We start from the raw sequence: 14,466 nt of genomic DNA on the forward strand, positions 1-14,466 counted from the left end.
AGGGCTGGGGTGTACGACCAGACATGGAAATGGCCGGTGTGCGGGACTGACCTGGGACAGTTTTCCCAGGGCAGCTTCCCCGGGGTGTCCAGGGAACATGGCACAGAGCGGGCCCCTCTCTTCTGCACCTTTGGTGCCTTGCTTCCTTCACCACGACGCCTGGCTCTGCACCGTGAGCACCCTGCTGGGTGCCCTCACCCTGCACACTCTCACAGCGTTGGGAACACTGGTGTTTCCCTCTCCTGGGCTCTTTCCAGCCCAGCCCAGCCTCTCCCCACCTCTCCCCACCTCCCCTGCCCTCTACAGCAGCCCAGCACAGCACAGCCCAGCCCAGCGGAGCAGCCCAGTCTGGGCTGGTCCCACTGCAGTGCTCATCGCAGGGTGCTGCAGAGCTCTGGCCATTCGGCAACAGCCCCGGCCCCTCTGAAGGGCACAGCAGGTCCTGGGGGGCAGAGAGGGGTCTCAGCCTCCCCACCAGCCCCAGGGATGATGCTTGCCAAAATGCCACAAGGAAACAGAGGCCAGTCACTCCCAGGATCTCCTGCAGTCATCTTGTTGGTGACCATCAACCCCAACTGCATTTGACCTCTTCTCTGCTCCCACCAGCCCCACTCCCCAGGACAGCACAAGAGCCCTGGGCCTCCTCAGGCAGCTCCCGCATCTCTCCAGTCTCCCCTTCCTGTGCCTGCTGGGTCCCCGCTGACTCCCATGGCACTGCAGAGTCCTTTGTGGATACCTCAATCCAGTGCTTTACTTTGGGGGGACTTCACCTTTCAGGGTGTTGCACCTTCTGAGTCTCCATTCATTCCAACCCCAGGGCACGTGGCGAGTCCCCATCCTCGCCTCTCCTCTCCCCTCCACATTCATTTCCACAGCGTCTGCTGTATGCCATCAGTCCTGTCGTACATGAAGAAACCTGAGGAGAGAAGGGGAGCTCATGGACCATCTCCCCTGCCATTGGACACCAAGAAGAGACGTTTGAAATCCAGAACATCTGGTCCAGTGGAACCCAATGGTACCATGAGCTTAACTCCCAAAACATTGCGAACAAAAGGAGAACAGACTCGTTAAAACACCAAGTCCTCCGACATTGTCTTGGAAGCAATGTAGTAGACATTGAAGATGTGGGTATGACATCGGCACGGAAGAGGGGGTGGAGAAAGGACTGTCGTGGTGTAACCCCGGCCGGTAACCGAGCACCACACGGCCGCTCGCTCACTCCCCCCGGCGGGATGGGGGGAGGGAATCGGAAGGGTAAGAGAGAGAAAACGCACGAGATAAAAAGTTTAATAATTGACATGAACTAAAGTAATAATAATAAGAAATAGTAATAATAATGATGAAAAGGAAGATGACAAAGAGAGAGAAATAAAACCCAGGAAAGACAAGTGATGCAAATGAAAACTGTTGCTCACCACCAAGTGACCGATGCCCGGCCAGCAGCCCCCCCGCCAACCTCCCCCCCAGTTTTATTGCTGAGCGTGACGTCATATGGTGTGGAATATCCCTTGGGTCAGCCGGGGTCAGCTGTCCCGGCTGTGTCCCCTCCCAGCTTCTCGTGCACCCCCAGCCTGCTCGCTGGTGGGACGGGGTGGGAAGCAGAAAAGGCCTTGGCTCAGTGTAGGCACTGCTCAGCAGGGACGAAAACACCCCTGTGTTATCAACACCGTTTCCAGCACAAATCCAACCCAGAGCCCCGTAGCAGCTACTACGAGGGAAATTAACTCCATCCCAGCCCAAACCAGCCCAGCTCCCAGTACAAGAGAGGAGTTTGATGCCGGGACAAGTGACGACTCGCCAGCTTGGCAGAGCACGGGTGCCTTTTCGTGCCCTGGGATGTCTCAGGAGGGGCAGGTTGGGCTAAAGCTTCTCCCCTCCTCCCCTCGGGGCTTTGTGGTCTAGCGGGGCAGCTGGGGCTTGGCTGCAAGGACACCCTGGGTCCGGGTGTGCTGTCCTGCAGGCAGCGGCAGAGGCCAGGAAGGACGCTGTCTGCTCAGCACCCTCAGGGTGGTCCCCATGGGAAGGACACCATGGGACGGGGCTGCTTGTTCCAGCTTTAATTAAAAAAAAAAAATATTCAAATACGGCCGTTTTTGAGAGGAGAACGTAATCTCTCAAAGGCTCAGCAGGGCCAGCAGCACAGCGATCGCAGGCTCCATCCTGATGTTGGCACATCTCTTGTCAGGATGAAGAGGGTCTGAACTGCCAGGGAGCTGACCGAGAGTTCCGTGTCCTTCCCCAAGGGCAGGAGGGCTGCAACGAAAGGAAGCGAAGCGGACGTGAACCCCCACTGCCTGCAGAGACCCCCAGGAGTCCCCTCCAGCCCATGCCAGCCCCACCCATCTCTTGCCCTGGCCAGGAGGAGCAGGTGGGACAAACAGACCAGCTGGAAGCTGCTGCTCAGGAATGCCCCATGTGCCCCTGACACATTCCTCTGCCCCTGGAGCGTTGCCCTGGCGCGGGGCCAGGCAGGGCAGCACCCTGCCCCGGCTCTGTCCCCTGCCCCGCCAGCCCCGGCCAGCACAGCACCGCCCCTACTCACCGTTGCAGATATCCCAGAGCTTCTCTGAGCTTCGGTTCCTCAGGTGCTGCGCGGCAAGCCCTAGGCACAGAGCTCCTGTCAGACCTCCTGCTCCCCAGCACGCTCCCAGCAGCACGGCCCCCGGCCCTGCCAGACTGGCTGCACCCCCTCCTCCCCCTCAGCAGGGCGGACCCCAGGGAAGGACAGTACGTGAGGGCGGTGGGACTGAGCAAGGCTCCCAGCGAGCCCACCTGCGTGGCGGGCCCTGCACGGGGCAGCCGGGGCTCTGGCAGCCACAGGGCTGTCCCTTGCTGCCGGTGCAGTGGAGGGGACCGGGGCCAGGCTGCCAGAAGAGGGACCCCAGGGGCTGTGGCTCACCGATGAACCTGATGGCCGCCACTCGCAGGGTGGCCTGAGGGTCCTTCAGGTACGGCAGGCTCTGACACAGATATTCTTCCACCCTGCTCCTGTTGTGCAGTAGCTGGAGAGAGCACAAGGGCACGTGGCTCATACAGACCCTCCCCAGCCATCCGGACCAGTCCCTCCTACCGGTGCCCTCCCTCCCTCCCTCCCTCCCTCCCTCCCAGGCAGGAGCCCTGTGGGGCTGAGGTTCAGAGCGAGCCGCAGGCACAGGGGGCCTGGGGGTGCTGCGACCCCTCTGTCCCAGTGCCAGGGCTTACATGTGCCAGGGTCTTGTTCAGCACCCTGGGGGCAGGGAGGGGAGAAGGGCCTGGAGAAGAGCCCTTGGGGGCTGCGTGCTTGAGGGCAAGGAAGGAGGATGCAGCTCCAGGCTCTGGGCTCCAGGCTGGAGCAGGGCAGGCGAGGCACAGCTGCACAGCCCTCCCCACGGGCACGTGGGGCCCGGCCGTGGGGCTTGGGGGTTGTCCTCACCAAGCACTCTCCAATCAGGTGTGTCTGACGCGTCTCGGCCAGGTAGCTGAGCTTCCTCCATCCCAGGAACTTTGCACAGGCGAGGAGGGTGTTCCCAGAGGCCTGCAGAGAAGCAGAGGCTGGGAGATGGCACCACAGCCCAGGGAAGCAGCCCTGGCATCCTCCTCCTCTTGGCCAGGCTCCGAGCTGTTCCCAGCCCCTTATGGGAAGAGGCAGCAGGGGACAGAGTCTGAACTGGGTTCAGTGCCCAGGGCAGGGACACGGGGCAGCCACCACCTCAGGTATCTCCTGCTGCCGGCCAACAGAACAGAGATCCTCAAGAGCTGCTGAGCTGCTGCCAGGGATGGGGGCAGGCCGAAGGGCAAAGGAGGTGTGGGCCCACAGCTGTAGGCAGCGAGGGCTGGAGCCCCAGAGACACTGGGGCAGGATGGAGCCAGCAGCACGTCCCAGGAGCATCCCCCAGCAGGACGCTTGGCTCCCCAGCCGGGGCTGCCCCAGCTCCTCCACACCCAGGCTCCGGGTGAGCAGAGCTTTGATCCCGGGATGCAGGGCCAGTCCCCTTCTGGCTGCACCTCCCTTCCCACCATTCTCCCTGCCCCAGGCTGGGGAACAAGCTGGCTCTCCACCCCTTCTAAGTGCTGCACCCCTCTGCAGAGGCCAAGTTCACTGGCCCCCTGCAAGGGCATCGGGGTGAGCAGGGCTCTGTTTCTGCAGCGATCCTGCCCTCAGGGAGCTGGGACATGCCCTGGCCCAAACATTTGGGGGTCTCTTGGGCACAGCCCTGGGGGACAGGGATTGGGGCTCAAAGCCCTGGCCTCCCACACCTGCAGGGACAGCTGGGAAGCCCGTAGGGACTCGTGTGCTCGCTGGCCGTGGGGCTGCTGCTGAGCCCTGCTGGACCAGGCAGGGCAGGTCTGGGAAATGCCTGTGCCAGGTTCCCCGGCCCTGCTCGTGCTGGGTCTGCAGGGAGCCTTCCTCTGGGCTGTGCTGGAGGAGGGCTGAGTGGGGAGAGCGGGGCTGGGAGGGGACCCCCGCTCCCCATCCACCTCAGCAGCAGGCAGCAGGGGGGAAGGAGGAAGGCAGCGGTGGGCCCAGGGCAGGGAAGGAGGGGAGCAGTGGGACCCTGGGGTGACACACATTCCCAGACTCTGACGTCCAGCAGCCCTCGCCCCTTATGCCAGGCCAGCGTCGGCACGCCCTTCCCGGCGTCCCCAGTGGGTCGCTGGTCACTCACCTTCGCCACGCTCTCGATCTGGTCGTTCATGTGGAGAAAGAGCGGGAGCAGGACCCTCTGCACTTTCTTCTTCATCTTTTTCACGTTTCTCCCCACCACAGTCTTCATCACGCCTTCGAAGAAGCTGATGGAGAGCTCCCGCACCTGGCTGGACACCTGGTGGTGAGGAGGACAGGGGGACTTGAGCAACAGCCGCTCCCTGCCCACAGTGAGCAAGGGCATCAGCGTGTCTGGTGTGAGGGGGGCTGCTCTGGGGTCGGATCCTGAACACAGGGGCTGTGGGCCAGATCTGCAGCTGCGGCTGAAGAGCCCCAAAGCCCTGAAAGGCCATGCAAGAGGAGTGAGGAGGGGAGCCCTGCCCAAGTGCTGCCCACAGGGCTGGGCTGAAGGGCAGCTGTCTTTGCAGGGTGCCCATCTGTAGGGCTCAGGCTCCCACAGCAGCCTTACATCATCAAAGAGGGGCAGGAGCTTCTCCGCCAGCTGCAGAGCGATGACGCTGGCCTCCTCCCTCTTCATGTGACCCATCATGTTCCTGAGGAGTACCAGGGCCTTCATCTTGACATCAGCGTTGGCATCCTGCAGGGTCTCCATGATGTCTGGCAGCAGGACCGGTATTTTTCTTGCCTGTACGAAACACACAGAGTTTCTTTATTGTGAAGCAGGGAACGAGCACCCTGGCAAAAATGCGCCGGCTGCTGAGCACCAGCCTCCCGCCCGGCTTCCCAGCAGGTGGCCCAGGAGTCACTGCAGCAGCCTCCTGGCAGGCAGTGGCCACTGATGGGGATGCGGGGAGAGCCCGAGGAAGGGAAGGGAGTGCAGGAGAGCAGTGTCCCCTGCTCAGCCACCCCCTGAAACCGACTGGCCTGAAGGGGGCAGGTGGATTGGCAAGCCTCTGTGCCTGGAGGGCTCCCCAGGCACCCACCAGGCCCCTCCATAGCAGGGAGGGTGATTGGAGCCCTCACCCCGCCTCCTGCCTCCCAGCCAAGGCCAAGCCACCACATTACCCCCTGCCCCAGGCCCCGGCTGCCAACATGGCTCCGCTTGACTACACCCTGCTCACCGTCTCGGGTGTCTCTGAAAGCGTGATGAGGCCCCTCAGCACCAGCGAGAGCATCACCGGGCTTGGATGCCTCAGGTACCTCTGGGCTTTGTACAGGGCAGCAAACTCCTCTGTTCCAACGTCGGCGCAGAGCAGCAGCTAAAACGAAGACAGCAGTGAGAGACCAGCAGAGCCCGCAGGGCTCCCTCCACCGCGCTGGCACAAAGGGGGCACGACACGTGGGCGGTGGTAAGTGTCTCCTCTCCCCAGACTTGAAGCCCCCTCAGCCTGCGCAGAGGCCGTGCCTCTGCCCCAGGCCCAGCAACTGCCCTGACTCGGGCTTCTGCTCCTTTCTCTGCCCCTGCCCCGGGTTTCCAGGCTGCAGAGCAGGGCAGGGGGATGCAGGCAGGGGGATGCAGGCAGGGGGATGCAGGCAGGGGGGAAGCAGGGTGCTGCCCGGGCAGGGGCAGGCTTCGTGTTTTTTCACCGGGGCCAAAACAGCACAGGGCGGCCCCAAGTGTCTGGCACGGGGTCTGGCTGGTGCTGGGCAGGTCCCTGCTGACCCTCCGGGGCTGTGTCCATATGTACTGGAGGAGGTGGCCATTTGGAGGCAGACGGAAGGGGAGGGGGCCGTGCCTGTTTCCCTGGGGAGGCAGGCACAGCCCTGAAGGTCACTCACAGCCAAGGGGTAGATGCAGGCGTCCTCCGCGGCACAGCTGAACACCTTGCGCAGCCGCTGGTCCTGGAGCACGCTGAGCAGCTCCGTCAAGACACTCCACAAAGCCCAAGGCACAGAGATCATCACCTCCCACATGGCCAGGGCAGCGCTGCAGACCCAGAGCGCTCGGTCAGCAGGGCTGCCTTGGCCACTGCACCGTGCCCAGGCCAGCCTCTCCGGACCCAGGCGGTGCTGCAGCCCTGGCCCTGCCCACCCCCCTCACTTGGGGTGCCCGGGGACCCTGCCCGCTTAGGCAGGAGGGGGCTGAGGTGGTGTTCCCCATGGGGCAGGGAGGAGCGTGGTGGCGGGACTCTGGCTTGGCCAGCTTTGGCTGCTGCGGGCCTGGCTGACCCACCGGGGCTGGGAAGCGTGGTGGGATGGAGGGCCCTGCTCCGTGGGGATGTCCTGCAGTTTTCCATGGGCCTGGCAGCCAGAGCGTCCCTGGGCCCCTCTCCCCACAGGGAACGAGCCCTCAAGGCTGTCGGGGCCGGTACCTGTCGCATGTTGGAGAGATCTTCAACAGGCTCCTGACCACTTCCCTGGGGCACCGCTTGGTCAGCAGGAGAAGGAATGAATCCAGGCTGTGCCGGGCTGGCTCCATGCGGATGTGCTCCATGTTTTTGTGGGTGTACCTCACAATCGTTGGCACCTGGAGGGGACACAGGTGAGGATGGTGCTGCCACTGGAGTGCAGCCATTTCCCAAGCTGCCACCGAAACTGCTGACCTTCCCATCCCTCTCTGCTGCCTTGAAATGCCTTCAGGTGCCCGAGAGAGCTGGGTTAGGGAAGGAGGGAAGAACAGGGGCTGACAGGGCTCACGGGCAGGGCAATCCAGCCGCAGGGCACTTACATCCGTCAGCCAGGAGGCAGGGTCTCTCATGGCCATATCCAGGATGTTGCTGCCCAGCTGCCTGTCGTAGATGTCGTCTGCTGTCAAGGCCTCAATGGCCACGAGGAGAATGTCTGTCATCTGAGAAGGCTGGAGGTATTCTCCAAACACCTACGGGAGGAAGGAGGGGAGCAAAGACATGTCACGCCGAGCACCCTGATGGTGCTTCTTGGCTGAGCACCGCCAGCAGCTCTGGCAAGAGGTGCCCGGCAGTGCTGTCAGCAGTGCCCGCAGGAAAGCTGGAAGCAGGGACTGCAGTCTCTGCAGGGCAGAGGGTGAGAGCAGAGGGTCCCCAGGGTGAGGGAGGAGGGTTGGCATCATGGGCGCCGTGTGTTTGCCCTGGAGAGAACCAGGGCTGGCTGGTGGCCAGAAGGGCTGGAGCTGCTGCTGGGACACTGGAGTGCCACCCTCGCCTAGTCCCTGCTCGGGGACAGCAGGAACCCTCTCAGCAGGGACAGTAAGGCCATGCCAACCCCACTGATTCTGGGTCCCTTTGCTCACACAAGCCTCCTGCGGATGCCAGGGACAAGAGTCCCAGCAAGGGGGGAGCTCATTACCGTGGTCATGTCGCTGCTGTCGAGCGAAGAAAGCAACCAGGTGCTCTCAGAATCCCATCCCAGTTGGAGCTCCGGATGCTCTGGATTCCCCTCTGGCAGCGTCTCGCCTACGTGGAGGGGAAACACAGGAGAGTCGGTAGGACAAAGCATCTTTGCCAACAAGCTTCCCAATCGGTGAAAAAGCTCGGCATGGCTGAGGAGGGAGGCTGTGCTGGGGACGGCTCCCAGCCCCGAGCAGCCTTGGCGTTCAGGCATCACTGTGTCCCTGCCCGTGGGACTCCTGCTGCCAGCGTGCCGAGGAAATGGGGTCCCGGCGTTGAGCCGGTCGTACTTGCTGGCCCCAGCTCTGCCAGTCCCGGGGGGCCCCTCACTCACCGGTCTGCAGGGGCTGGACCGTGGACACCTCGTAGGGCTCTGGCAGAGAGCGGCTCTCCTGGGGAGCCCCCACCTCTTCCCAGGCCACCCTGGGGTGGCTGGGGGGTCTCTCCGCCATCCTGCGAAATGGAGGAAAGTTTTGGGGGGAGGGGAGGGGGGGGGCAGCTTAAGGGCAACACCTCGGCAGCACGAGGCTGCCAGGGGCGGCAGGGAAAGACGTGGGCTGCGCTCGGGGTCTCCTCGCCAGCTCCGTGCTCCCGCCCTGTCCCGTCGCTGTCTTGTCAGACACTGCAGGGCCACGGCCCCGCTGGCTATATATGGTGCCGTGGGGTGTCACAGAGGGGGGGTCACAAGGGACCCCGCTGTGACCCACCGCCCGGGCTGGAAGGGGCAGGGAGTCCACTGCAGGGGGTAGGGAGCCAGCTCACCATTGGCCCATGGGTCCTCTCGGGGTGCCCCCAGGCCCCCATCTGCTTTTATGTCCCCTCAGGACCTTCCTGTACCCTTTGGCTCATCCCAGAGCCCTGTGTTCACATGCCCCAGGCACGGCCCCAGGACCTCCCTGGGAGACCTCTGCTTCTCCCCCTCCGTGTCGTGCTCTCTTCACATCTCCGCAGTTTCTGGCATCTCACAGTTACGTCCTTTCCCCCACTCTGAAAATCTCTCTCAGCACCAGGAAGCAGAAGATGTTTACGCCTGCTCCTCTCCTCCAATCCCTGCTTGGGGATACAGTTGTCGATGGGACTCTTACAGTGTGTAGCGCGTACCAGATACTGTCAGAATAGGAAGCCTGAAAGAAATAGTCTCTCTGTGCTGCCTTAACATCTTTAATCAAGGCCCTCACCCACAGCCTGAGAGACGGAGAACTTGAGGAGTCATTCAGAAAAGTCTTCTCTAAACACATGGATCTCACTGGGATCCAAACCTGCCCAACTGATGTGAACAGCTTCTAAGCTGCTCCTTATTTGTGCCTTTAGAGATTTCTCGAGGTTTCTAAGGTGGGCAGTGGAGACGATAGACATTTTTTGATGGTGTCTGCCGTCTCATTGCTTACAGAAGCTCTCGTTCACTTTTGTCTTCATCAACCCTGGCTTGAGGCGCAACTCACCGCTTTAGAAAGTGAGAAGCTGTTGGAGATGGCAGGCCATGAGAGGAGAAACCTAGTTGGCCTGGGGTGAAACTGGTGAGAATATAAAGGGAAAACGTGCCAGCCAAAAGCTCGGAAAGTAGAGCGTCAGGATAGAAGGGGAAAAGGGGGAGTAGAAGGTGCGGCTGAAAAATGAGGCGGGGACGCCTGGGGGCCCCAGTCCAGCAGCCCTGTGTACCTGCTCTGTGCAGCCTGCAGCAGGAGAAGAAACCTGTTGCCCTGACTGTACCGCCTGTGTTTGACTGGCTGCCGTCGTCAGGAAGACATGGAGCGCTCCCCGACATCAGCGAAGGGGCACCCTGGTGTGCTGGTTTTGGCTGGGATAGAGTTAATGTTCCTCAGAGTAGCTAGTACGGGGCTATGGATGTCTGGAGAGCCTCGGCGTCTCACACAGCACTACAGGCCTGTATGTGGCCATTAGCTGAGCGGCTGCCCTGAATTCGGTTAGGCTGCGTGGGGACGTGTGAGACAGCTATTGTTACAGACAAGGGACAGCCAGTAAATACAGCTAAGGGAGGGGAGAAAGAGAAAGCCTTCACTCTCCCTCGGGCACATGACTCCATTTGGTCAGCTGAACACCTCCTTAGGCGGCCCTGAAGAGCGTGAGGAGGGACAGGTGCTGATGTCCTACATGTGGGCATCTGCCGTCGTTTCAGCTGGCATCCTCACCAGGCTGCAGGGTGATGCCCCCAGGTGTTTCCCACTCTCTCAGTCCTGCTCCACTCTCGTGGACTACCTCTGGCACCTCCAGTGTCACCAGGTGTTTGTGTGTGAACTCCTGCTCTCCATCTCCACCAATGACCATGGGACCATAGAAAAGGAGTGCAGGTGCCTATTTTGAACAGACACCGTTGCGGAAGCAAGAGGAATCTCACCTGCTGTGGGTTTGTGGGAGGCATGGGAGGGAGCTGAGGTCCCTTCCAGCCCCAGGACTACACATCCAGGATGAGATGCCTCCATTGACTCAGCCGATTCCCCTCCCTCAGCAGGGGTAAAGGAGATCCCTCCCTGTCAGTGTCCAGGTGCCCTGCCTAATGACGGGACAAGGCAGGGTGATTGTCAGACCTCACGGTGTCTCTGAGAGGAGAAAGGACAGTGCTGGGAAGAAATGTCTCTGCAGAGGTGAGACAGGCCACATCGGTGATTACTTCAGTCTCTTTCCACATGGGATCCTGGAGAGCCCCAGGGACAGCTGGCGGGAGCGCAGCGTGGGGTGGGGGGCAGAGAAAGTGACGTCTTGGGCAGGTCCTGTCCTCCTGGGCTGAGACAGGCTCCTGGGATGGAGGGAGCTCAGGGTAAGCAGGCAGCACTGCAGAGAGAGAGCTCTGCCAAGGAACAACTCCTCTGCAAAGCGTGGCAGGGCTCAGAGGAAAGGAGTAGGGCAGAGAGAGATTGAAAGCAGTCTGGAGTGGGAGGACAGAGGAGAGCTCAAAGGAAGAAATCGTTACAGCCCTTGACACGGTAAGTCTCTTGGTGCAGGGCAATGCAGCTGCGGTTCCTGGCAGGGTCTCCTACAGCTATCGTAGCCTACAGGATCCGTCGGGAGGACTCCCAGTCCAGGGGCTCATGTTAGACAAGCGTGAAGGGGTGAAGCCAGGGTGTGCACCCAGAGCTGCCCAGGGCATTTCAGAGGGGACTTTTCCAGAGGAAGATCAAGGCAGGGGATGCCTTAAAGGTGAAGAGCTTTCCGGAGTCTACGCTTTCAGTTTCCTGCTCTTTCAGGGAAAAGGCGCTGCTATGTTTGGAGAGGGAGACTGAGAGTCCTGAGCCGCTACACTGAGGGATCAGTGGGTGTGGTAGGAGCCAAGTAAACTGCTTTCATCCACTCCTCTACCTGCGGAGAGCACCAGCATCACCTTTGTTGCCCTCATCGGGGTTTGTCTGACCTGCTCCTTACTGCCTGCAAACGGGGAGAACCTCTAGAGAGTGCCTGAAACGGGGAGGTTTCTTCAGGTCAGAGCTGAGCCGACAGTAGTTGCTGATGGGGTCTGTGATCCCAGACAGGGGAAACATTGAGGGCAGAGGAACAGTTCGCGGCAGGGATAGCTCCAGGCAGCAGACACATGGCCAGAGAGCTCTATGCAGCTCCGACCAGAAATGTCACGGGAGGGAGAATTTGGAAAGCTGCCTGTCATCCCCTCCAACGCAGACGCCTTCCTCTGAGCCAGAGCCCTGGTCTCGTCTCCCACCCAGCAGAGCCTCTGCCCTCAAGGCTGCGTGGTCCAGGGCAGGAGTTGCCTCCTCTGCAGCCAGAGCTCTAGCACGGCAGAGGTGCATCTCTCCTGACACGTGGCCACTTGCCTCAGCAGAGCAAAGGGGCTGAGAGCGACTGCCCTGGGATTTTGCGAACTGGGAGGGGCTGCGCTCTGCTGGGTAAGGAGAAGGCTTTGCCGAGTGCCCGGCCACCTCTCCTCTCCTTGCTTCCCTAAGGAGGAGAGTCACAGAGTCTTTCTTTGTTTCTCCACCTGGTTGTGCTGCTCTTCTTCCTGCTCTTGGGGTCCCTGGCCAGAACAGTGGTGGTGTGGCGCAAGGGGTGGGGGTGTTGAGTGCCTGCTCTGACGCTGCCCTGCAGGGCGCTGCCCTGGAGGTGTCTCCATGGGACCAAGGTGCCCAAGCCCTCTCTTAATTGTCCAGGCTGGAGACACTGCAGTCCGAGGTTGGGCAATGAGACGCTGCTTCCCTTAGCAGACACCACCTTAAGGCACCTGACTATGCTGGACAGGGAGTCCTGCGAGGCTGTGAGCATCACTCCAGAAGGGCATCGCTCTCCTGTCGGACCTCTGTGATGTCTGAGAGCACCTGATCTGCCCATGCGAATCAGCATCCCTGTCCTGTCCTCTTCATCACACTCTGCATAGCTCTGCTGGCAAGGAGAGGTGGTTTTAAATCTGCACGTTGAACAGGACCCCTCTGCTCCCAGTACAGTCCGGTTTCTTCTTCAGAGCATCCTCTGTGTGTGGTCCTCCTCCAGCTGAGAGCGGTGCGAGCACAGGGCAGCTGGGCACCCGGCTGATGGACAGAGCAGCCCTCCTGGACGTGAGCACTGACAGAGGTTTACACTGAGAGCAAAGGGGCAACGGGGGGATTTCACCCTTTCCAAGAACATTTCCCAAGTGGGATGGGGGTGTCTGAAGTCTAAAACACAGGGTAACGAGACACATTTGCTGCACCTCATCTCCCCCCCTCCTCTGTGGAAGAAAGCATCCTTCTGAGCTTTTCACCCTCCGCTCTGGTGCAGCCCAGGGAACTCCTCCCCGGGAACCCTCCCTCCAAATTATCTGGGCTGTTGCTACCTCCGTGTGTCATTGCTGTAAAGCAGGGCTGACCCTGAAGGAGCCCACGGGTAGAGGGCACTGCTCTGCACCGCGCCCTCAGCCAGCACAAACCAGAGCTGAAGCCTCGGAGCTGCAGAACAGTCCCCCAGGCAAGAAAAGCACCCTCGGGTGTTTCACAATGAATGAATGAAGTTTTGCTCAGAGAAGCTTCTCTGAATTTTTCTGTTTTATCTCCTTTGGCAGTTTGAATGCCCAGAAGCAGCAGATGTCCAACGGCAGCTCCGTCACCCAGTTCCTCCTCCTGGCATTCGCAGACTCACGGGAGCTGCAGCTCTTGACCTTCTGGCTCTTCCTGGGCATCTACCTGGCTGCCCTCCTGGGCAACGGCCTCATCATCACGGCCGTATCCTGCGACCACCGCCTCCACACCCCCATGTACTTCTTCCTCCTCAGCCTCTCCCTCCTCGACCTTGGCTCCATCTCCACCACTCTCCCCAAAGCCATGGCCAATTCCCTCTGGGACACCAGGGCCATCTCCTACCCAGGGTGTGCTGCCCAGCTCTTTTTATTTGTCTTTTTTATCTCAGCTGAGTATTTCCTTCTCACCGTCATGGCCTACGACCGCTACGTTGCCATCTGCAAACCCCTGCACTACGGGACCCTGCTGGGCAGCAGAGCTTGTGCCCACATGGCAGCAGCTGCCTGGGGCAGTGGGTTTCTCCATGCTCTGCTGCACACGGCCAATACATTTTCACTCCCACTCTGCCGAGGCAATGCCCTGGACCAGTTCTTCTGTGAAATCCCCCACATCCTCAAGCTCTCCTGCTCAGACTCCTACCTCAGGGAGGTTGGGCTTCTTGTGGTTAGAGCCTGTTTATATCTGGGGTGTTTTGTTTTCCTTGTGGTGTCCTATGTGCAGATCTTCAGGGCCGTGCTGAGGATCCCCTCGGAGCAGGGACGGCACAAAGCCTTTTCCACGTGCCTCCCTCACCTGGCCATGGTCTCCCTGTTTCTCAGCACTGGCATGTTTGCCTACCTGAAGCCCCCCTCCATCTCCTCCCCATCCCTGGACCTGGTGGTGTCGTTTCTGTACTCGGTGGTGCCTCCAGCAGTGAACCCCCTCATCTACAGCATGAGGAACAAGGAGATCAAGGATGCCCTGCGCAAACTCTGTGAACACGGACTACTGCAGCATCAATAAGGTGTCCATCATCCTCAGGAAAAGCTCGGATGCTCTTTTGCTCATATGTGCCTTGTTTTTCTCTTGGTTTATTATTCTTCATGTATTCCTTCTACTTAAATAATAATATTCTTCCCCCTCTAGCAGTGTTTTCTGACCCAAAAGACCTCATGTACATATGGAGCCAGGCTCCCTGTGTCAGTAAAGACAATAAAGAATCCAGCAGAATATTATTTCTCTCTGCTCCCATCTCTTAGATCTCCTCTGGAGCTGGGGGTGCAGCCCCAGCACACAGGAGAGGTCAAGGAGCCATGAGCCCAGCTGCCACATGGAGGAGCAGCACTTGTGGACCTTGGGGCTGCCCCTCGCTGCCTCAGTGGACAGATCCTTTCTGCCACCTTCACATCGGGGCTGCTGCTTCCCTGGAGCCATGACCATGGAAAACCGCAGGATCTGGTCTTATTAGAGCAGCCCTGCCAGCGCAGGGCCCTGTGGAGAGCACGGGCTGGGAACCTGGAGGCCATCAGCGCTCGCTGCCGGCAGCGGCCCAGGCTCTGGAGGTACAGCCCCTTGGTGACTGGAGGGGGGAACGCAGGGATGTCATCACCGGCTGGGGGACAAAGTGCCACCCTCTCCCCCC

General features: G+C 60.5%; 2 protein-coding genes across 2 annotated transcripts; one reads left to right on the forward strand and one right to left on the reverse strand.

Moving 5' to 3' along the window:
* Positions 1 to 4,075: 4,075 nt before the first annotated feature.
* Positions 4,076 to 6,906, reverse strand: LOC143173580 (maestro heat-like repeat-containing protein family member 7). Its single transcript, XM_076363847.1, has 5 exons — positions 6,898 to 6,906; positions 5,707 to 5,844; positions 5,094 to 5,270; positions 4,647 to 4,802; positions 4,076 to 4,120 (listed from the first exon to the last, which is right to left on the reverse strand). The coding sequence occupies exons 1-5, from the start codon at positions 6,904 to 6,906 to the stop codon at positions 4,076 to 4,078; spliced, it is 525 nt and encodes a 174-aa protein (XP_076219962.1).
* Positions 6,907 to 12,911: 6,005 nt separating this feature from the next.
* LOC143173581 (olfactory receptor 14C36-like) lies at positions 12,912 to 13,847 on the forward strand. The gene has a single exon (XM_076363849.1). It carries the CDS (start codon positions 12,912 to 12,914, stop codon positions 13,845 to 13,847), a length of 936 nt encoding a protein of 311 aa, XP_076219964.1.
* The last annotated feature ends 619 nt before the right edge of the window (positions 13,848 to 14,466 follow it).

The sequence above is a fragment of the Aptenodytes patagonicus genome, unplaced genomic scaffold (genome assembly GCF_965638725.1).
Source record: "Aptenodytes patagonicus unplaced genomic scaffold, bAptPat1.pri.cur scaffold_129, whole genome shotgun sequence".
Lineage (NCBI taxonomy): Eukaryota > Metazoa > Chordata > Aves > Sphenisciformes > Spheniscidae > Aptenodytes > Aptenodytes patagonicus.

What these genes read in the sequence shown, in the direction of transcription:
- LOC143173581 (XM_076363849.1), top strand. Translation starts at nt 12,912, where the DNA reads ATGTCCAACGGCAGCTCCGTCACCCAGTTCCTCCTCCTGGCATTCGCA.
- LOC143173580 (XM_076363847.1), bottom strand. An exon ending in TTTCAGAGACACCCGAGACG is followed by an intron (nt 5,271 to 5,706) that starts GTGAGCAGGGTG and finishes TGTTTCGTACAG; the next exon opens with GCAAGAAAAATACCGGTCCT. An exon ending in TCCTGCCCCTCTTTGATGAT is followed by an intron (nt 4,803 to 5,093) that starts GTAAGGCTGCTG and finishes CCTCACCACCAG; the next exon opens with GTGTCCAGCCAGGTGCGGGA.